General features: G+C 43.7%; 1 protein-coding gene across 1 annotated transcript; it reads left to right on the top strand.

Annotated features, from left to right (window-relative positions):
• Nucleotides 1-11,910: 11,910 nt before the first annotated feature.
• LOC132712121 (vomeronasal type-2 receptor 26-like) lies at nt 11,911-21,568 on the top strand. Its single transcript, XM_087883571.1, has 5 exons — nt 11,911-11,946; nt 13,773-14,600; nt 16,590-16,808; nt 19,629-19,758; nt 20,608-21,568. The coding sequence occupies exons 1-5, from the start codon at nt 11,911-11,913 to the stop codon at nt 21,510-21,512; spliced, it is 2,118 nt and encodes a 705-aa protein (XP_087739697.1). The 3' UTR covers nt 21,513-21,568.
• Nucleotides 21,569-24,119: the final 2,551 nt, after the last annotated feature.

Genomic DNA, 24,119 nt, shown 5'->3' with positions numbered 1-24,119 from the left:
ATATATATTTATTTATCTGATAGATAAATATAGCTATCTGAGTCTTCCAGAGAGCAACACAGAGTTGCAGTTTGTCAACAGAAAAAAAGCCCAGAAGCCTGTGAATGAGATTTCACAGAACCAGGGCTGTAGAACAACTTAGTTTACATAGGTAAAACCTGGCTAGAAAAAATATGCACATAAAAGCCTACGAAAAAGAAAAAGACACATTGTACCCTTACAGGGAGGATATCTGAGAAGTGGGTGTGGCTCACTGACGATGCCTTAAAAGGCAGAAATAGGTAGGTGGTAGGTGCCCCCACAGAGAAGGCTCTCCCCCTAGGGGCCACCAGTCGACACTGTTTGGCTGACGGCACCCGGAGGAGTCCCTCTCTATGAGAGCGTACTGGCCGGTGGGAGGCTATTGGTGGTAGTAGGCAGTCCCGTAGATAACCAGGTCCTAAGCCATGGAGCGCTTTAAAGGTGGTAACCAAAACCTTGAAGCACACCCGGAAGACCACTGGGAGCCAGTGCAGCTCGCGCAGGAGAGATGTTACATGGGAGCGCCATGTCGCTCCCATTACCACCCGCGCGGCCACACTCTGCGCCAGTTGGAGCCTCCGGGTGCTCCTCAAGGGGAGCCCCATGTAGAGAGCATTGCAATAGTCCAGGCAGGAGGTGACGAGGGCATGAGTGACCGTGCGTAACGAGTCCCGATCCAGAAAGGGATGCAACTGGTGAATCAGATGAACCTGATGAAAAATCCTCCCGGTCACGGCCATCAAGTGCTCTTCTAAAGACAGCCGTGAATCCATGAGGACGCCCAAGTTGCGAGCCCTCTCCGTGGGGGCCAATGATTCGCCCCCAATAGTCAGTGATGGCATCAACTGACTATATCGGGACGTCAGAAACCACAGCCACTAGGTCTTGGATGGGTTGAGCCTGAGCCTGTTCCTCCCCATCCAGATCCATATGGCCCCCAGGCACCGGGACATCACTTCAAGGGCATTGTTGGGGTGATCCGGGGTGGAGATGTACAGCTGGGTGTCGTCAGCGTACTGATGGTACTCCACCCCGAAACCACGGATGATCTCGCCCAGCGGCTTCACATAAATGTTGAACAGGAGAGGCGAGAGGACTGAACCTTGCGGCACCCCACATATGAGGGGCCTCGGGGTCGACCTCTGTCTCCCTGTCAACACAGACTGCGACCGGTCAGAGAGAAAGGAGGAGAACCACCGCAACACAGTGCCTCCCACCCCTAACTCTTCCAACCGGTGCAGCATGATACCATGGTTGATGGTATCAAAAGCCGCTGAGAGATCTAACAGGACCAGGACAGAGGAGCACCCCCTGTCCCGAGCCCTCCAGAGAGCATTAACCAACGCGACCAATGCCGTTTCTGTGCTGTACCCGGGCCTGAAGCCCGACTGGAACGGATCAACACTTTGAGACAATGAGGCCAGCCCTTCGCAACTCCATCCAATTGTTTAGAAAGATAAGCTACCGGTTGTTGCCAACTCCCAAGCGGCTGGGTCAATACCCCCAAAGCGATATTTTTTATTAGTATCTACATATAAATTGAAAGGCTTTTGCAAATTGGGCAAAGCTAATGCAGGAGCTTGTGTCAAAGCTTCCTTGATGTCTCGGAATGCTTTCTTTTGTTCTCCTCCCCATTCCAACGGCTCAATGTTTGCCCCCCTTGTTGCAACATACAAAGGGGCGGCCATTAAAGCAAAATTTGGAATCCAAATTCGACAAAAGCTTGCCAATCCCAGGAAGCTTCGCAGCTGTCTCTTTGTCTTTGGCTCTGCTAGAGCCAAAATTGCCTGTTTCCTCTCTGGCCCCAGCGCTCTTTGTCCTCGTTCAATATCATACCCTAAATACCTCACATGCCGTTGCACCAACTGGGCCTTTTTCCGGGAAACTCTATACCCACATTCCAACAACAGATCTAACAATGCCTTGGTGTTTTCCCAACAAGTGTTTTCATCTTGTCCTGTTACAAGCACATCATCTACATACTGCAAGATAGTGTCTCCCCGTTGACATGGCACGTAATATTGCAAATCTTTGGCTAAAGCTGTTCCAAACAAGGTAGGAGAGTTTTTAAATCCTTGAGGAAGTCTAGTCCATGTATATTGGGATTTAGTTCCATTTCTTGGGTGTTCCCACTCAAAGGCAAACAAAGGCTGACTAACTGGATGAATAGGTATCGTAAAGAAAGCATCTTTCAAGTCTATAACGGAAAACCAAGCAGCTCGGGGTGGAATTAAGCTAAGTAGGGTATAGGGGTTCGACACAGAGGGGTGCAAGGTCACTGTCAGGCGGTTCACAGGGCGCAGATCCTGTACCGGCCTAAAGGAGCCGTCTGCCTTCTTAATTGGAATTATTGGGGTGTTCCAGGGGGATTGAATAGGTATCAACACTCCTGCCTCAAGATATTTCTGAATGCTGTCATACACAGCGCACACTGCTTCCCTAGACACAGGTCGTTGACCTATACGTATAGGGACAGCACCTGATTTCAATTCCACTACTACCGGAAGATGGTGAGCTGCGAATCCCGGAGGATTATCTTCAGCCCACGATCCTTGTACCTCAAACTCCCGCCATGCATCATCATTAATTTCTTCCTTCATTTGCCTCACCACCATCAATCTCCACGTCTCCTCTGGCGAATGTCTGACAGTCACTCTTTGTCGACCCGCATCAAAAGAAATAGTTGCTCCTAACTTACTGAGCAAATCCCTACCCAGTAAGGGAAGCGGGCACTCAGGAATATAGAGGAACTCATGCTCTATTTTAGTTCCCTTAAAATCACACGCTACTGGTTTCAATACTGAGTGCCCCAACACAGTTCCTGATACGCCCTGAACCTGGACTGTATAAGGTCCAGGTGCTGCTATTGGTCTATTTACAACTGATCTTCCTGCTCCTGTATCTATCAAAAAGGTTGTCTGTTGGCCCCCAACATCCACTGTAACCAATGGCTCGGATGGGGCCTCCTCCAAGCCTGGTCCCCGTCAGTCCATCCAATCAGTGTCGGCCAACCCCACAGTCTCTGGTATTTCTCGAAGCCTGTTGGGATTTCCGAAACCTCTATTCATTCCTCTATTCCCTCGCCTTCCACGGAATCCACCTCTTCCTGCAAACTGACCATCCCCTTGACTTCCTCGGTTTCCTTCAGCTGGCTGCACCCTACCACCTCCTCTCCAGAAGGTTCTAGATTCACCCCTACCTCTCATCATACGTCTTGGACATTCTCTCTGCCAATGTCCCTCACCTTTACAATAGGCGCACTGGTTCGGTCCCAAAGACGTTCCCCCTTGTAAAGCCACCGCCAACAGCTCAGCCTTCTTCTGCATTTTGACTCTAGCCTGCTCCTCTTTCTCCTTCTTTTCCACCTTGTCTCTATTAACATACACTTTCCTTGCTATTTCCAACAACTCACTTGTATTCTTTCCTAAGGCCCCTTCCTGTTTCTGCAATTTTCTTCTAATGTCGTCACAACTCTGAGCTATAAACCTTTCATTCAAAATCCTTACATTCTCTGGCAACCTAGGATCCACCTGCGTATACAGCTCATAAGCCTCAACCAACCTTTGCAAGAAACTCTCTGGACTCTCATCTGCCCCCTGGGTTACTAACGAGGGTTTGGACATATTCACTGGGGGCTTCCCTGCCGTCCTCAAGGCCCTTACCACTGCAGATCTGTATTCTGTTAAATGAGTCAGATCATCCGGCACCCGAGGATTCCATCCTGGGTCCACTTCTGGCATTCGCAGTGGCAATTCTCTAGCAAAATCATCATCCCCTTGGAATGCCACCCTTATGTTCTTCCGCATGGCCGCTTTCCATTTTTCTCTTTCTTCAGGGGTTAGTAAAACATTCAGCAACTGCTGTATATCATTCCAAGTAGGGTTATGGGTGTGCATAATGGTTTGGAAAAGGTCCGCCATCTCAGTAGGTTTCGCAGAGAGGGGTCCATAATGCTGTTTCCAATTTAACAAATCAGTAGTGGAAAATGGAACATATTGAAACATAGACTGTATTGCCATCTCACCTTGGGCGTTCACAACTTGCTGATCTATCTGTCTCAAGGGGGCCACCAATTCTGCCTCAGCAGCTCTAGCCCTTGCCTCTGCCTCCGCTAGAGCAGCTGCCTTTGCTGCGCGGGTCTGTACTCCTTCTACTACACCCCCAACAGCTCCTTGAACCTCTTCCCCTTCTGCCTGATCATTTTCCTCCACCGACGGACTTGTTTTTACCTTCGGGCGTACAACATCCTGCACGTCTCCCCCTGCACCAGCCCCCCCAACGGGTGGCTGATAAGCAGCCCCTTGAGCGGGCGGCTGATATGGCGGTAACGGCGGCGCAGTAGGAAAACATTCTTCCTCATCTCCAACTAAGACCTTTCGTGTTTGGCATGATGTATTTTCATATCTACTTTTCTCTTCCTTCACAGCACTTTTCCTGCAACATTTCATCCTTGGTCTAGCAACACAAAGTCTCACCATTTCTGCCTGGCACTGCAACAAATCATCAGCCTTCTCTGTCAGCGCATTTACCCACTGGTCAATATATGGAAACTGATCTGGGTATTTTTCTTGATCTTTTGCTATGGTACCCCACAAGTCATCTGCTACCTCTTCCTTGAATGAACCCTCAGGGGGCCACCCGGTTCCCATGTTTGGCCACACAGTGGTGCACAAGTATTTTAAGTGTTCTTTTTTCATTTTGGGATATGATGAGTTCTTAAAATAGCTGTCAAAACCTTTCAACATGCATGCCAACGGTGTGTTGGGCACGCTCTGGGTATTCCCCCCCATCCTAACACACTGTCACCGACTCTCAGCCCCGGAACTCACGGCCACTGAAGAGAAATGCGATGACTTAACCACCCCACACAGTTACCTCACAGGGACTTCTTTAGGACAGCCGTCCCGAGTCCAGGGGAGGGATCAGGTCCCCTCTTCTGTCTTCAAATGAGACAGGTACCAATCTTTTACATATACTCGCCTGAGGTGTCTTCACGTCCTGGCCAGGAACCACTCACACTTCCTTTCCTACACAGCAGGGTTCTTGGACTCGCTCACAGCACCTTCAGCCTCGCAGGGAAGTCGCTGCCACCTCCCGGAAGTCTGGCACTCCCGTGGGCCCTGGAGGATGTTCAGGAGCGGCTGCCCCGAGGGCCTGAAGGGTTGAACGGCCCTCAGCAAAATATTGCCTCAGTCTATAGTCCCGGCGGAGTCGCCATTCTGTTGTAGGAAAATCACGGGACCAGACCAAGCACTTCAATGCAGGAAAGGTTTATTTATGCATAAGGTACAGACAGCAGTAAACACAGCAAATTGTCTGGACCCCGAAGGGTGTACAGAGGTGTTACTTATATACTATTTGATTACGTATACATTTGTCGAGGTTGCATTAATACATATTTGGTCCTAGAGGAAACGAAAGAAGACTACTCCAGACTTTTAGGGATAGATAACAGGAAAGAGGAAATAACACTAATATATTGGGGTATAATTATACATTGCACACGTTATATATGACTTTTGAGGTTAAATGCAGAAGTCAGCAACAGGATGCATCTGTCTGGGTCAGTCTGCTCTTTTCAGATAAAAATACTCTCTGTCATCTCAGCAACTCCTTACTGGCATAAAGAAACTATTTAACCTTGACCAAAGTTTCAGGCCTATTTACTCAGGCTTTTGGGGTTTGACCAAAGAATGTTTATATACCTGAACATTTAACCTCTTCACAGATACGTCGTTTCATCCAGGTGCTGGGGGAGCTGTTGCGCAACCACACTCTCAACAACCTTCGCCACAAAATGAAGGTTGGAGACCGGACGATAATTTACCAACATTGCCGTGTCCAGGGAAGGCTTCTTGAGGAGAGGCCTCACCACCGCCTCTTTCAAGGCGGCAGGAAAGACACCCTCACCCGACGAAGCATTTATAATCCCCTGGAACCAGCCTCGTGTCACCTCCCGAGAAGCCAGCACTAACCAGGAGGGACACGGGTCCAATAAACAAGTGGTTGCATTCAGTCTACCCAGAATCCTGTCCACGTCCTCAGGGGTCACAGGATCAAACTCATCCCAGATAACATTCTCAAGACCTGCCCCAGTCCCTCCCCCTGAGACTACCCAGTCAGAGTCCAGATCTCCAAGGTCCCTTCAAGCTTTAATCTGATTGGAGCTCCCTCAGATTCCAATACCTTTATGTTGATAGGTAATAATCAACAACTTAATTGCATATGGAAGCCAATTACCCATTATTATTGCTACCAGAGGTTGACCAGATGTAGCTTCCAAGTGGTCTTCAAAGGCAGCTCCATGGAGACCCCATTGCAACTGTCCACCTGTGAGATGACTAAGGCCTAAGTGACTAGGAAGAAGGGCACTCAATCCAGGAACAGGCACAAGTATTGCACAAGCCAAATCTGTACAAAGGCCTTGCTGGCCAGAGGTGTCATCTGCTCCTAAATCAGATTTGAACCCTGGGCCCTATCTAACAAATGAAATTCAATGTAGAGAAAAGTAAAGTCTTACACTTAGGAAAGAAAAAACAAAAGGACACATATAGACTGGGTGAAACCATGTTTAAGAGCAGTAAATGTGAGAGGGAGTCTTAGTGGGCAACCAGTTAAATATGAGCCAGCCATGTTCAGCGACAGCCAAAAAAGCCAACACAATCCTAAATTGCATGAACAGAGGGATACAATCAAGATCAAGGGAGGTACTGATACCACTCTATAAAGCCTTTGTAAGACCACACCTAGAATCCTGCATCCAGTTTGGTCACCACATTATAAAAAAAAAAATGTTGAGACTCTAGAAAGAGTGCAGAGAAGAGCAAACAAGATGATTAGGGGACTGAAGGCTAGAACCAAGGGTGAAATGCTCCTGGTTCAGACCAGTTTGGCTGAACCGGTAGTGTTAGATCGGTGCAGGAATGGAAGACGCGACCAGCTCGTTACATTTGTAGCTTTATTTAGAACAAGAAACAGTAGCAAGACTGGCTGCGCGCTGCCGGAGCTCTCCTTATATTCGCTCCGGCAGTCGCACCGCCCCTGACAGTGATTCAAACTTTCCCGCCCGATGGCTGGCAGCCAATCCGGGCGGATGTCCTTATAAGGACATAACAGGTAGTAATGGCGGCTGGTGGTTCGGAGAACCGGTAGCGATGGCGGTGCGAGGCTCTGCCCACCTGCCCAGTCACCATTACTTCCTGGTTCTAACCAGGAAGTAACCTGTTTTTTACACTCTGTGCATGCGCAGAAGTGCACACAGCGTGTGCACTTCCAAACCAGTTGGGAAGGTAAGTAGATTTCACCCCTGGCTAGAACATATGAATAAAAGTTGCAGAACCGGGCATGGCTAGTCTAGTGAAGAGAAGGACCAAAGGAGACAGGATAGCAGTGACCTAACATTTGAGGGGCTGCCACAGAGACGAGGGGCTCAACCTATTTTTCAAAGCACCTGAAGGCCAGACAAGGAATAATGGATGGGATCTGAGAAGAAGATTCAACCTAGAAATAAGGAGAAATTTTCTCATCGTGAGAACCATCAACCAATGGAACAGAAGTTGCCTTTAGAAGTTGTGGGAGCTTCATTCCTGGAAGCTTTCAGAAAGAAACTGGACTACCAACTGTCTGAAATGGTCTAGAGCAGGGGTGTCAAACTCACCTCATCACAGCAATGTATCAGGACTCCCCCCCCTTCGTTAAACCGGGCGTAGGCATGGCCAGCACATGTTGCATCTGGCCTGTGGGCCAGGAGTTTGACAGCCCTGGTATAGGTTCTCCTGATTGAAGGGGGTGAGGTTGGAGTAGGTGATTTACAACTCTGTTATTCTGAAATCTTGAGTACCCTGCTCTCTATTTTAAAAAAATTATAGGAGAAATAAGGTTGTACATCATCCCTAACCATGCAGGAGTAAATAAACCAGTTCTTACACACACATACACCTGCATTATTGGTCACTTTCACAAGGCTACAACTGATCACCATGCTCTTCTATCTTAACAACTCCGGCAAAGGCCAGACTCCATCTTGGGTGTAGGTGCTCAGTTTCAGGTAGGCCGAATACCTTGTCCTGCACCTTGACCCTCAAGTCCATCTGCTCCTAGGATCAACAGCAAGGAACATAAACATGTTTTCCCCGTCAGGTGTCTGGAGAGTATTGCTAAATGAGTAGGATGGTACTTTTTCTTGCAATTGTTGGAAGAACGGGAAATTTTAATGTATTCCCCATAGATCTCAATCCTCAAGTCTTCCAAGATAAAACCTGCTTAAATGAAATAAGGACTGAACTCTGCCAAAGGATCTGGAGATATCATCTTAGTCTGTTTTGCAAAGAAGTAATTTTGTGTGATCCATAAAACGTGACTCCATTTCCTCTTCAGTGATGACTCGAATGAGGTAAGAGAAAGCCCACTTGATATTATGGCCACCAAAGAGTCACAGTCTACTTCTTCTGTGCTAAAAACCTTGATGAGATTTTTTTTTTTTAATCATGATCTAGAAGGAAGGTGAGAATAATGAATGGGCTGCTTCTCCTGCTACTTCTCTTTTGGCTCCTGCCTTCAACAGTTTGCAAGATAATGCAAAGTGTTTGTGCACCGAGGAACCCTTTGCGTACTGTGAAGGACTATTACAGGCCTGGAGATCTCATTATTGGAGGGAATTTGCTCCTGGAAAAGTTTGCTCTCCTTGAAATGATAGAATTTGACTGTAAGCCATCGAAGAAACCAATCCTAAGAAGGTATGTTTCACCTGGAAGGGAATGGGTTAGAAGAGTTTCTGCTTTGTTTGGAAATAGAATAGAATAGAATAGAATAGAATAGAATAGAATAGAATAGAATAGAATAGAATAGAATAGAATAGAATAGAATAGAATAGAATAGAATAGAATAGAATAGAATAACAGAGTTGGAAGGGACCTTGGAGATCTTCTAGTCCAATCCCCTGCCCAGGCAGGAAACTCTATACCACTTCAGACAAATGGTTACTTAACATCTTCTTAAAGATTTCCAGTGTTGGGGCATTCACAACTTCTGGAGGCAAGTTGTTCCACTGATTAATTGTTCTAACTGTCAGGAAATTTCTCCTTAGTTCTAAATTGCTTCTCTCCTTGATTATTTTCCACCCATTGCTTCAGGGAACTCCTTTCAGAAATTCTTGTTCTAGTGATACTGCAAGGTCAGCTGTAGTTCAGAAGCTTTGGTGTTTTCCTAGATGAAGAACCATGCTCATAAAATAGACTAGAATATTCCAGTTTAATCAGGAACTTTATTTATTTATTTATTTAGCGTATGGCAAAAACATGGACTTATAGTAGGGGTACTGTAGGTATGAGAAACTGTGGTGGCTTTGTGAAGAAGTTGACTTAAAGCAGGGGTGAAATCCAGCAGGTTCTGACAGGTTCTAGAGAACTAGTAGCAGAAATTTTGAGTACTTCGGAGAACCAGCAAATACCATGTTTGGTTTATTTATTTATTAGTTCGATTTATATGCCGCCCTTCTCCGGAGACTCAGGGCGGCTTACAATGCATTAAGCAATAGCCTTCATACTTTTGTATATACCTGCTTAGTAGGGCTTTCAGGCCCCCCCCCCAAGCAGTGTTCTTTTTTATACAAAGTCAGCTTATTGCCCCCACAATCCGGGTCCTCATTTTACCTACCTCGAAAGGATGGAAGGCTGAGTCAACCTTGAGCCTGGTGAGATTCGAACTTGCAGTAATTGCAGGCAGCTGGTGCTACTTAACAGCACTTTAGTCTGCTGCTCCACCAAGGTTGGTCCCAGAATGGAGATTTTGCAATATCATTCCCCCAGGAGTGGGGAGGGAATAGGGATTTTGCAGTATCCTTCCCCTGGAGTGGGGTGGGAATGGAGATTTTGCAGTATCCTTCCCCTGCCACGCCCACCAAGCCACACCACACCACGCCCACCAAGCCATGCCCACAGAACCTGTAGTAAAAAAATTTGGATTTCACCACTGACTTAAAGTATTAATTTGGCCAGAAAGTCATGGTGAAAAACTCAAAGAGAAGGTCAATCCATGTACACTGTGGAGGCGTTGTGTGAAAAGACCATGGAATCATTTGTGGGGTTTTTTTTGTAAAACTACCTTGTGGCCTCCAGTAGAGTATTGTGAACAGCAGTGGTTCCCAGAGCTGAAACAGCCTTCGAAAGGACAATCAAACTGCCAAACCTATTTAAGATATTTCTCACATTAATGAGTCATGGCTCTTTAGGGTTGCAAATGTGGTACTTCTCATGATCCATGGTTTCATGGCAGTACCATCCACATAACCTTCTTAATCACATTTTCTTGTCCAGTGGCTCGCAACATATGGATTCATCACTTCCAGTGTTGTAGGAAATAAAACGGAACCAGGCCAAGCTCTTCGATGCAGGAAACAGTTTATTTGTGCATGGTTCAAACAGTCCAAAGACAGCAAAGGGTCTGAACAATGATGGCTGATTTCAACCAGATATTTATACAGTATAAAGGCAAAGTTATTATGAAGAGTGAGACATTTCACACGTAGAAGTTACCCTTTAATCTATCTCTAGGAAAGACATAACAGCCCTTTTCCCACAGGCTCAGGTTCTCAGCTCCGGAGCTCAAGACATAATAAAAGAGGAGATAAGGGGCTCAAAGGTGCCTCAAGAGCAGTAAAGAGGACAGTAAGGGAAGCAGTATTTCTTCTCTAGGATATACATGACATTTGGGGTGTAATAAACATTAAACAACAGGATGTATCTGTTTAGGGTCAGTTTGCCCTTTTACAATTCTGTGCCTATGTCAAATACCTTTTGCCATCTTAGCACCTTGGCACGGAAGAGGCACTTCTGTCTTGACCAAAGATTTGGATTTCTAATATCTGAGTTTTATCCCAATATCGAATCTTAGCCTGGCTCACCAGGAGAACACGCACAAAAATGTACTCAAGGAAAGGTGAATTCCATCAACACAAAAAAGCTTTTGTGTAATCATCCCAGGGGTGAAATGCTCCCGGTTTGGACCGGATCGCCTGATCTGGTAGCGATGGAGGCGGGTGGTTTGGAGAACCGGTAGCAAAAATCCCTGCCCACCCCCCCAATGCCCAGCTGAACCGCACGATCATCAGAGGCCATTTTTTCCTTTTAAAAGCATTTTTTCTACAACCCCTTCAGTGGAAAAAATGCTTTTAAAAGTAAAAAAAAAAGCCTCTGATGATCGCGTGGCTCAGCTGGGTTCGTCAAATGCTTTTAAAAGCCTCTGATGATCCAAGCTGAGTTGCCTGATCGGCAAAGGCTTTTTTTCTTTTAAATGCCTCTGACGATCCAAGCTGAGTTGCCTGATTGGCAGAGGCCTTTTTTCTTTTAAATGCCTCTGACGATCCCAGCTGAGTTGCCTGATCGGCAGAGGCTTTTAAAAGAAAAAAAGCTTCTGCCGATCAGGCAACTTAGCTGGGATTGTCAGAGCCTTTTGAAAGCATTTTTTTACAACCTCTTCGCCAAAGAGGTTGTAGAAAAAATGGTTTTAAAAGTTTTTTAAAAAATGGCCACACCCACCCAGTAACATTACTCCCCCATCAAGCCACGCCCACAGAACCAGTAGTAACAAATTTTAGATTTCACCACTGAATCATCCCCAATGTTTTCTCATTACAGCACTACGTTCAAGAATTACCAGCTGTTCCTGGCCTTGGTCTATGCAGTCACAGAGATCAACAAGGATGTTACTCTCCTTCCCAACATCACACTTGGCTTCCATATTTATGACAATAAGGACACTGTTGTGAGAATTTCCTGGAACAGCCTCTCTCTTCTCTCGACCCGAGGCCAAATGGTTCCAGATTACAAATGTGACAAGCAGGACACTCTGCTCTCTGTCATTGGCGGTCTCAACTCCCAGTATTCAAGGCAGATGGCCTCCATCTTCAGCACCTTCAAGATTCCACAGGTAAGGGGGTTCCATGGGATACCAGAGAGAGGACAGATGCAAGCACAAAAGCCAAAGATGAAACCAAATTAACTTGGGGAAAATCAGGACTACATGATTTGAAGAACTCATGCAAGTGATGAACTTATTTTAGGCTGCATTAACAGTGAGATACTAAAAAGCATACTAAAAAGCAGAGACGTCACACTGCCAACAAAAGTGTGTATAGTCAAGACTATGGTTTTCCCAGTTGCAATGGATGGCTGTGAAAGTTGGACCATAAGAAAGGCTGAGTGCCAAAGAATGGAGGCCTTTGAGCTCTGGTGCTGGAGAAGACTCCTGCAAGTCCCTTGGACTGCAAGGCCATCCAGCTGGTCAGTCCTAGAGGAGATCAACCCTGACGGCTCTTTAAAAGGACAGATCCTGAAGATGAAACTCAAATCCTTTGGCCACCTCATGAGAAGGAAGGACTCACTGGAGAAGAGCCTAATGCTGGGAACGATAGAGGGCAAAAGGTGAAGGGGACGACGGAGAATGAGATGGCTGGCTGGAGTCACTGAAGCAGTCGGCATGGGCTTAAATGGACTCCAGAAGATGGTAGAGAACAGGAAGGCCTGGAGGAACGTGGTCCATCGGGTTGTGATGGGTCGGACACGACTTCGCAACTAACAACAACAGAGGGATTGAATCAAGATCACGTGAAGTGTTAATACCACTTTATAATGCCCTGGGAAGACCACACTTGGAATATTGCATTCAGTTTTGGTGACCACGAGATAAAACAGATGCTGAGACTCTAGAGAAATGAAGATAATTAGGGAACTGGAGCTAAATCATGTAAAGAATTGTTGCTGGAATTGGGTATGTCTAGTTTAATGAAAAGAAGGACTAGGAGAGACATGACAGCAATGTTCCAATATCTCAGGGGCTGCCACAAAGAAGAGGGGGTCAACTTATCTCCCAAGTGCCTGAGGGAATGACAAGTAGAGGAGCAACCTAGAACTAAGGAGACAGAACAATTAACCAGCGGAACAAGTTGCCTCCAAAAGTTGTGAATGCTCCAACACTGGAAGCTTTTAAGAAGATATTGGATAGCCATTTCTCTGAAGTGGTATAGAGTTTCTGCTTGAGCAAGGGGTTAGATTAAAAGACCTCCAAGGTCCCAATAAAGAATTCTATTCTATTCTATTTTCGTACAATATTGAAAAATGAAGATATACCGTGAGTCGAAGAAATAATCAAGAAGATACTAGATTGTGCAGAAATGTGTACAATTGTACTTATATATATTACATATTTTCACTTTGTTGTGATTAGTATTGTTGATTGTATTTTAATGTTGTGAATGTTTTATATAATTTTATCTTTTTAAATTTAATAAAGTTTGTTTTTTAAAATCAAAAAAAAAGAAAAGAAAGAAAAATGAAGATATACCGTGAGTCGAAGAAATAATCAAGAAGATACTAGATTGTGCAGAAATGGATAGATTGACATTAAACACGAAACAGAAAGAGGATGTAGAATATTATCAAACATGGAATTTATTTTACCAATGGTTGGAAAAGAGGGATAGAGATTAAGAATGTGAATTTGTATTGTTAAGCAAACTAAATACCCAGACAACACAATGTTTATTAAGCGCTAAAAAACATATTTAATAGTAAATCAATTTTTTAAAAATCTTCTTTTGTAATGTGGTAAACTGGAATCTTATCATTGTGAATCTGCATGTCTGACATGATTATTTTTTTAAAAAAAACCCTGGATGATGATCTTTAACCTCAGCATAAAATATGACCTTGTCATGAAAAATTAATTTCTAAAACAAGACACTTCCTTTTTTGCAGCTCGGTTTTGACTTCCTCAAGTTCACTCAGGAAGACAGAATTGTTTTTCCTTCCTTTTTCCGAATTAGCCCCAGTGAATTTCTTCAATATGGTGGTTTAGTCCAGCTGCTCCTGTATTTCCAGTGGAACTGGGTTGGGCTTATTGCCCCTGAAGGTGACAGTGGAGAACGTTTCATCTCATCTCTGAGTCCATTGCTGGAGGAGAAGGAGATCTGCCTGGCCTTCAGTCAGCTGTTGGAATATGAACCTTACGGTATTGCAATGTCAAAATATAGTTCTTTAATTAAAAGATGGTTTAGAGCTGAAGTGATCATTCTGCTTGGAGAATCCAACTGTATAGCAACTGTATATCTCTCTCTGCATTACTTTGAAAAACGGACAAAAATTGCATTTAGAAAGGTTTGGATCTTGACGTCCCATTGGGAAATTAGTAGTTATCACAAGACTTTGGCATTAAAAAAGCCCTTCCACGGTGCTTTGCATTTCATGGATCATAGCCATGATGTCCCAGAATTCCAGCACTTCCTTTTGTCTTTAGACCCCTTGAACCCAAAAGGAGATGTCTTTCTCCCTCCATGGTGGGAAGATGCCTTTGACTGCAAGATCCACAAACCAGGAGTGAGACTTAAAAAGGGGGAAAAACAATGCACAGGAAAGGAAAATGTACGGAATCTGCCATCTTACATATTTGAAACTAGCATGACAGGTGAAAGTTACAATATCTACAATGCCATTTATGTCGTGGCACACGCTTTGCATGCGATGTATGGAGCACGACCAACCATGATGAGGCTTGGAGAGAGGATCTCCAGTATACAGTCATGGCAGGTAATTTCTCTAAATTTGATCTGGTCCACAGATTCTTAGAACTTCTCATGGGTGTTTCTTGGTTAATTCATTAAATATTTCCATGCCACCCCATCTAACTACATCTGAAAACAAACTAAATCAGCAATTAATGAAATATGCTAAAACAATGATTTGATGAAAAAGGGATAGATAATAATAATAATAATAATAATAATAATAATAATAATAATAATAATAATAATAATAATAATAATAGAAATAATAACATTAATAAAAAAAAAGAAATCGTGTGTTGTCCCGATTGTAATTGGAGCCCTCGGAGCAATACCCAAAGGGCTACCCCGCTATTTAGAAATTCTAAATTTGCCGGACTTGAACATTTTGACTCTACAAAAAACCACCTTACTCGGAACAGCTTACATCCTCCGACGATACACAACACAACTGGCTCACCCACAATGTAAAAGCAACTGACCCAAAATGGCCCCTGCAACACTCAGGAACCTCACACAGCCACAAAAAGTCCAAAAAAACAACTTTCACACTTTACACACATACAACACAACTGGCTCACCCACAATGTAAAAGCAGGGGCAAAATGGCCCCTGCAACAAGCAGGAACCTCACACAGCCACAAAAAGTCCAAAAAACCAACTTTCACACTTTACACACACAAAATTCCACATACAGCTTTGTGAGATTTTGTGTGTTTGTGTAGTTAGAGTGAAACACTACAGAAACACACAAAATCTCAGAAAGCTGCACAAATATTATTTTATTTTATTTTATTTTTATTTTTATATAAAAGCAGCTAAATTTAAAACTTCCTAAACTTTAAATGGCTAGGTCTAAAAAAAGAACAACTAAAAAAACCCCCAATTAACTATTTATTTTAAAGCTCCCAAAGGGGAAAAAAACTTACAGGCAGGCAGGCAGGCAGATAGAGCTGCTCACCGATGAGCTTGATTGCAAGCAGGAAGATTCAGTTGCTTGCTGATGCAATGGATTGCAGGGATTACAGCAAGTGAAGCAAGGCAGGCGTGCGAAGGTAAGCAAGCTGGAGGCTGGGGGGGGGAAAGGGATTTTTGCTACCGGTTCTCCGAACTGCCCGCCGCCATTGCTACCTACTCGCCCGAGCTGGTCCAAACCGGGAGCATTTCACCCCGATTTAGTCTGAATGCAACCTGTAACAAGACATTAAACTCAATTCATTTTAGCTTGCTTCAATTTTTTAATGGCTTAGGATTCTGTGTGAACATTGACCATTTATTTAGTACACCATTTGTTGTACTGCTCACTTATGGGAAAACAGAATAGAATAGAATAGAATAGAATAGAATAGAATAGAATAGAATAGAATAGAATAGAATAGAATAGAATAGAATTCTTTATTGGCCAAGTGTGATTGGACACACAAGGAATTTGTCTTGGTGCATACGCTCTCATAAAAGAAAGATATGTTCACCAAGAATCATAAGATACAACACTTAATGATAGTCATAGGGAAACAGTTAATACAAATCTTAAGGATACTAGCAACAAGGTTACAGTCATACAGTCATAAGTGGGAGATGGGTCATAGGAACGATGAGAAGATTAATAGTAATGCAGACTTAGTAACTAATTTGACAGTGTTGAGGGAATTACTTGTTAAGCAGAGTGATGGCGTTTGGGAAAAAACTTCACCAAGACAAATTCCTTGTGTGTCCAATCACACTTGGCCAATAAAGAATTCTATTCTATTCTATTCTATTCTATTCTATTCTATTCTATTCTATTCTATTCTATTCTATTCTATTCTATTCTATTCTATTCTATTCTATCTCTTATGCCCCATGAATAGATTCTTGTGATTTGATGCTGCTCCAGATCACTCAGGTATCCACCAACCATGCCTAGCTTTAAAGATTTGTAATTATCTCCTAAAATGATGGTCACCAGTGAATGATAGAAGCCAAAATATCTCATTTCTAATTACCTCACTTTCTAAGGTCTCTTTTCTTTCAGCTTCTTGCCTATTTGAAGAACATCCGGTTCAACAATAGTGTTGGAAATGAAATCTTTTTCTCAGAAGATGGACTAGGATCAGCTCAGTATGATCTTCTCAACTGGATTTTTCTCCCCAATTGGTCTTTTGTCTCCATGAAAGTTGGGCAAATAGATTCCGGAGCTCCTCCAGGCCAGGATTTCACCATCAACTCCAATGCAATCATCTGGTCAGGAAAGGTGAGATGGAAAGAAATGTTCTGAACTCAGGGAAAAAGTTGTTGGGGATGCTTCTCAATGTTAAAAAAAGGTTCATTGAATCAGAAAAGAAGGAGTGGTGCAGTGGCCTAGAGGAAGAGCTTTTGCCTCACAATCAGGAGTCTGTGAGTTCGATCCTAGGTAGAGGCAGATATTTCTCTCCCTGGGCACAATGAAAATATATCTGCTGAACAAAACTCCGCATTGGCGTCAGGAAGGGCATCCGGCCAGTAAACACTCTGTTAGCTCCATTCAGTTCCCCAGACTCCACCCCGCAAGGGATTATGGGGTTGTTAAATGATGATGATGATGATGATGATAATGATGATGATTGAATCAGAAAAGAAGGCAACTGTCTGGTTGAATGATCTGCTTTCCACGAAACAGATTCATGTCTGATTTGTGCCATTTTCAAGAAGGGTTGGGATGGGAGAGGGAATCTGGTTGAAATCCAGATTACAAGTCAAGAAGGCATCAATCAACTCCATTGATCATTCCTGTTTAGTTGGAAGATTATGATTCTTCCTTTGAGGAGAAGCTATAGTTCAAAGGCAGAGAGCAAGAATATAATTGCAGGCAATCCTCACTCAACAACCATTTGTTCAATGACCGTTTGAGGTTACTGAATGACTGTTACTTACCTCCCATCCTCAAAGTTATGGCCACTGTGGTCATGTGATCAAAATCATTATCTTCCCCCATCTCTGCTCTTTGACCCCCATGAACTAGGTAAGAAAAACCAAAAGCACACATATAAAATGGGGGAAACCAGGCTTAATAGCAGTGACTATGTGAGGGATCTTGGAGTCTTAGTGGACAACCAGCTAAATATGAGCCAGCAGCAAAGAAAAGCCAATGCAATCCTAAATTGCATTAACAGAGGGATATAATCAAGATCAAGTGAGGTACTAATACCACTCTATAAAGCTTTAGTAAAGCCACACCTAGAGTACGGCATCCAGTTTTGGTCACCACGCTATAAAAAAGAGGTTGAGACTCTGGAAAGAGTGCAGAGAAGAGCAACCAAGATGATGAGGGGACTGGAGACTAAAACATACAATGAACGGTTACAGGAACCAGGCATGGCTATTCTAGTGAAGAGAAGGACCAGGGGAGACATGAGAGCAGTCTTCCAATATTTGAGGGGCTGCCACAGAGAGGAGGGGGTCACGCTATTTTCCAAAGCACCTGAAGGCCAGACAAGGAATAATGGATGGAAACTGACCAAGGAGAGATTCAACCTAGAAATGAGGAGGAACATTCTGACAGTGAGAACAATCAACCCATGGAACAGAAGTTGCCTTTGGAAGTTGTGGGAGCTTCATCACTTGAGACTTTCAAGAAAAGATTGGACTGCCATTTGTCAGAAATGGTATAGGGTCTCCTGCTTGGGGGGTGGGTTTGGACTAGATGACCTATAAAGTCCCTTCCAACTCTGTTAATTTTCTATCCTCTGCTGCCCCTACTGGATTTTGACTTCTTCTTCCTCCCACTGGTGATGATGCACGACCAGCTTGACCCTTTGTGAAGCAGTTCCTGGCCATATAAGGGCTTCTTCCCTGGGACATACATGGTGGTTAACTCAGGAGACCTTGGGAAATGGCCTTGTGTAGCCAGGAGTTTCCTCCCAAACAGCCTGGCTGTCCATGCCACATTGGGAACAATAAAATGATGAAGGTCAGTTGAGGTGTTGGAGTAGCTGGGGAATCAGAGTGCAGGGCAGGGGTGATATTGACTTACCTTCGCTACCGGTTCACAAATGTGAGCACATGCGCAACACTTCTGCACATGTGTAGGACTTTCTGGGTATGCACAGAGTGTCAAAAACGGGACACGATGACGGGTGGGCAGAGCCTCCCACAGCCACCGCCACCGCTTCACCCAAATGGGTAGAACTGGCTGAATACCAGCACTGGTGTAGGGTGATGAGTTATCCTATAGCTGGGTCTTTGCACCATCTTCTTCAGACAGGATGGCTGGGACTTTGCAGCTGAGCTTTAGCAATTGGGGCTTTGCACTATGAGACTATGCCGAGTGGTAAAGGACTTTGTGCTGTGCTGGGACAGCTGAGACTTTCTGCTATACTGTGGCCCAGGGGTTATTAAGGTTCATTAAGTGAGGACTACTTGTAACTGCCTTAATGAGAGATGTTCCAATCCCAAGTAACAACTGGTTAGCTGGCAATGCCACTAGGAAACTTCCCCAGGAATTCCTTCTAGTTGATGTTACACTATGGTGAATCAGTTCTTCTAAAGATCTTTTGAAGACAGAAATATGAATGTGGAGATTTAATGATGCATGATCATTCATTTTATTTCATTTTCATTTTATTAAATTTGTATACCGCCCTACTCCCGAAGGACTCAGAGCGGTGAACAGGCACAAAATAAAACACATAAATCTAAAAGTTAAAAAACATGATTAAAACCCAATTAAATAATTTTTGCCCAAGACAATTAAAACTCCCAATAATTTAAAACGCATTAAAATTTCAGTTTAAAAAATTTAAAAGAAAGGGGAGAAAATTAGGCCAGGCCGGCTTGCTGGAATAGGAGGGTCTTAAGAGCATGGCGGAAAGTGCGCAGATCCGGGATCCTCCGTATCTCCTGGGGGAGCTCGTTCCAGATAGTGGGTGCCCCCACAGAGAAGGCTCTCCCCCTAGGGGCGCCAGTCAACATTGTTTGGCTGACGGCACCTGGAGGAGCCCCTCTCTATGAGAGCGTACCAGCCGGTGGGAGGCTGTTTGTGGTAGTAGGCGGTCATTGAATAGACCTTCTCAAGTATTTGTCTTTTCTCTTTCAGAAGGTGCCCTTTGCCAGGTGTGGCATTAAGAGGTGCCATGCAGGGGAGAGGAGAAGAGTTCCAGAGGGCAAGCGGGTTTGCTGCTACCAGTGTGACGCTTGTCCAGAAGGGACCATTTCTAATCAGACAGGTAGAGTATGCTGGAAATGTAGAACTTTCAGGATCAAGGAAGCCATTTAGTAGATCAATATATTAAGAAATGTTGATTCTTTGGTTTCTGATAGGTTACACTGGAAACAATATAAAGAATAAAATATATTTTGATATTAAAAACTTATCTCACTTGAAATATCTAGGCCTGTCAGAGAAATTCATTAAATCTACTTATGTCTGCAAAAAAAATCTCACTGAATGATGGGAAAAAGTGATTTGAAATAGAGAAATTCCCTCTCCCACCTCCTGTTACATGTGTGTTTGTGTGTGCGTGCCAGATGTGGTATTCAGCAGGTTCTAACCAGTTCTGGAGAACTGGTAGCGGAAATTTTGAGTAGTTCAGAGAACTGGTAAATACCACCTCTGACTGGCCCCATCCCCATCTATTCTCTGCCTCCTGAGTCCCAGCTGATCAGGAGGAAATGGGGATTTTGCAGTATCCTTCCCCTGGAGTGGGGAGAGAATGGAGATTTTACAGTATCCCTCCCCTGACCGAGAGCTCAGTCAATCCTCTTAGGCTCCCATTATAACATGAGGGGGAAAAAATCAAATGCCAACCTTTCTCTCACAAAAAAGCCAAAATAATGTCCGGTGATTGGAGAGGGAGAGATCCTAATCTCTGAGCAACTGATCCCACTCAGGATCATTTTGAACCAACTATGCTTTGTTTTTTACAGAGCACCATAAGCTTCCCAGGCTGTCCTTCCATCTCTTTGTTATTGAGTTGGCCTATGTGGAAAGGAGTCACATCTGAGATATGAGGCAGGAAAGATAATTCTCACTGTGGAAGCCCCTGAAATCCTTAGACAAAGACTTTTGATTTCAGATGCAGCTTCCTGTGACCCCTGCCCAGAAGACCAATATCCCAACAAGGAGAAGGACCACTGTATTCCCAAGAAGATCCACTTCCTTGCCTATCAAGACACACTGGGATATGCTTTAAGTTCTCTCACACTTTCTCTTTCCATTACCACCTTGGGAGTCCTGGCAATTTTCCTTAAATATCGTGACACACCGATCGTCAAGGCCAACAACCGAGATCTCACCTACCTCCTCCTGGTCTCCCTCCTGCTCTGCTTCCTCTGCTCCTTCCTTTTCATTGGTCAACCGAGGAAGCTCACCTGTCTCTTCCAACAAACTGCCTTTGCCATTCTTTTTTCTCTTGCAGTTTCTTCTGTATTGGCCAAAACTGTCATGGTGGTTCTGGCTTTCATGGCTACCAAGCCGGGGAACAAGACAAGGAAATTCTTAGGAAAATCACTGACCAATTGCATTGTTGTATCCTGTCCTCTTGTCCAAGCGGTTCTTTGTGCCATCTGGTTGATAACCTCTCCCCCGTTTCCTAACTTGGATTTCCACTCCTTGATAGGAGAGACAATCTTGGAATGTAATGAAGGCTCAGCTTCCATGTTTTACACTGTCCTGGCCTACCTGGGTTTTCTGGCCCTCGTGAGTTTTATCATGGCCTTTTTGGCTAGGAAATTGCCTGATAGTTTCAATGAAGCCAAGTTCATTACTTTTAGCATGCTGGTCTTTTGCAGCGTTTGGATCTCCTTCCTTCCCACCTACCTGAGCACCAAAGGGAAGTCCATGGTGGCTGTGGAGATTTTCTCCATCTTGGCCTCTGGGGCTGGTCTCTTGGCTTGTATCTTTTTCCCCAAATGCTACATTATCCTACTGAGGCCCCATCTGAACTGTAAAGAAAATATAATAAGGAACAAGAATCTCTGACTTATCCAGGGATTGAAAAAGTTTTGTTTTGAATTTGCAACAGTTTTGTAATTGATTTGATTTGATTCCAAAAAAAAATAAAATAATGGAGTGGTTTGTCCATTAAATAACTGGAAATAAAATTATATGAGCAATTCCAAAGTATGTATTGAACAGCAACAATCCCCTATCCTTTTATTTTTCATTAATGTCGGTTGTCCACCAAGAAAATCCAAAAGGCAATCTTGAAAGAAATCATTAACATTGAAGATATAATTGTTAGTTTTCAACAGGGCAGCTTCCTCCTTAGGACAGCCCCTGACCTCCTCTCCTTCCGCCGCGAACGGAAGACGTGGCTCTTTCATCAAATGGGCTGATCCACTGGGGTGATTTTTACATTGGAATAATTTTAAACAAATTTTAATTGGATTTTAATTTTTATGTAATTTTTCGTTCTGTTGAATGTTCTCTCTGTAAGCCGCCCTGAGTCCTTCGGGAGAAGGGCGGCATATAAATTACATAAATAAATAAAATAAATAAATATTGATTTTAATAAAATGTATCTTTAAAAATATTTTGGGTTGGTTTTATTATAATTGTTTTTGTTTGTTTATTTATGGATATATATTTTTTTGCCACCTATCTCATCATGGAGCTACTCTAAGTGGCTTCCAACATTAAAAACAGAGAAATTAAAAGAAGTGCAAACATAACAATAGCAAAGTAGAGGCACAATGAAATAAACTTTGAAGTAAAAAAAATGAAAGTATTGTGATTAAAAGATAAGCAAGGGAATGCAGAGGGGGAGCTGTGGTTTGCTATCACCATAGTAGCCACCTCCAATGTGGTAATCCCTTGTCATGCCACAGCATATAACTTTTGTATACTGTTGTTGCTCTCTAGCCCCATCTAGTGCCCAGAGAGACAATACAAAGTATATTGTTTGAAGCTGATCCCACCTCATTACACATCAGCCAGCACTCTCAAAACAAGTGCATGCTGGGAAGCCAGACTCCATTTCCTTTAGCAGTTGGAGAAGGCAGAAGCACAAAGAAGAATCTTAATCTGTTGAACATGGTCATCCAAGGACAATCCCACATCCCACACACAGAGATCACTGGTGACATTTAGATTGCTTGTATTTATTAATTGTTATGTTCAGCAGTAACTCAATACTGCCTACCTAGTATTTGGTTCTCATTGTATGTATCCCTATTTTCCCCAGTTTCACCATATCCTGTTCTTTCAATAAAGCCTTCAGATCTATGCACCCGGTCTCTTATATTGGAGGATAGGTGGGTTTAGCTGCATGTCAAGCTGCACACAGACTAACGTGTAGTGAGGACAGAACATCCCTCATTGGGTCCCCAGGCCAGTTGGCAGAGGCAGATCTTCACTCTCTTGAAGAGAGATAGGAGGTTGGGAGCAGATCTCACTCTGTGCGGTAGGATGTCCCAGAGGGTGGATGTTGTAGTATAGAAGGTTCTTCTTGTAGACATTGACACCTGGTGTTCTTTGATGAATGAGATCTGCAGTAGCTATCTCTGCCAGCATGAGTGAAGTAGGCCTGATCCAGGTAGCCTGGACCTATGCCATTAAGGGCTTTAACGGTTATAATCCATGAACTGCACTTGGAAAGCAGACTGTCAGCCAGTACAATCATGGACCAGAGGTATAATATGGGCCACTATGTAACCACTGTACCATGGTGGCACAGTGGTTAGAATGCAGTATTGCAGGCTAATTCTGCCGACTGTCAGCAGTTCAGTTCTCCTCAGCTCAAGGTTGACTCACCCCTCCTTCCTTCTCAAGGTTGGTAAAATGAGGACCCAGATTGTTGGGGGCACTATACTGACTCTGTAAGCCACTTTGAGATGGCTGAAAAGCACTGTGAAGTGGTATACAAGTCTAAGTGCTATTGTTATTGATATTTTAAGGCACAGATGTCAAGCTCACCGCGTCATGTTGCTGTCACATGATGTATCGTGACATTTTTTCCATTTGTGGAGCTGAGATGGGTGTGGCCTGTGCATTATGCATTTGGCCCGTGGGCTGCCAATTTGACATCTCTGTTCTAGGGGCCCTGAAGACTGCTCAAGCATCTGTACTTTGTACTAGATGAAGTTTATGAATGGATTTCAAGGATAGACCCATGTAGAGTGCATTACAATAGTCCAGATGAGAGATGATTAAGGCTTGAGGGATGGAGTGCAGGGACTTCAGATTCGGGAAATGTCGCGTGCTTGGTGGCTTACTATCTCAGATGCTGTGTATACTTATTTTGCATCATTTATTTCTTTTAAAATGTTTTGTATTGTTTCCAAGCTTCACTGACTGGAGTCAGCTGTAGAGAAAAAGGAAAGACACCTAGGAACATCTTCCAAATCTTGTTCTACAGCGTGAATCTATGACAATATTGTGGTTGAAAGTATTTTTCCCCCATTGGCTGACAACAGACAAATTTCTCAGGTTCTAATTAATCATTAAAAAACACTCTTGCATGGTTTAAATTAGCTTTCCATCTTGAGTAACTCCTTTTCTATTCTTACGGGCAATGGAAGATATAAGCTTCTAAGATCATCTCTTACCATGCAGGAATAAATAATCCTTCCACACAAATACCTATAT

This window comes from Pantherophis guttatus, chromosome 1 (assembly GCF_059756535.1).
Source record: "Pantherophis guttatus breed Tessera chromosome 1, ASM5975653v1, whole genome shotgun sequence".
NCBI classification, from domain to species: Eukaryota; Metazoa; Chordata; class Lepidosauria; order Squamata; family Colubridae; genus Pantherophis; species Pantherophis guttatus.
The sequence above is the reverse complement of the archived record's forward strand: the minus strand, read 5'-3'. Positions and strand labels throughout refer to the sequence as shown.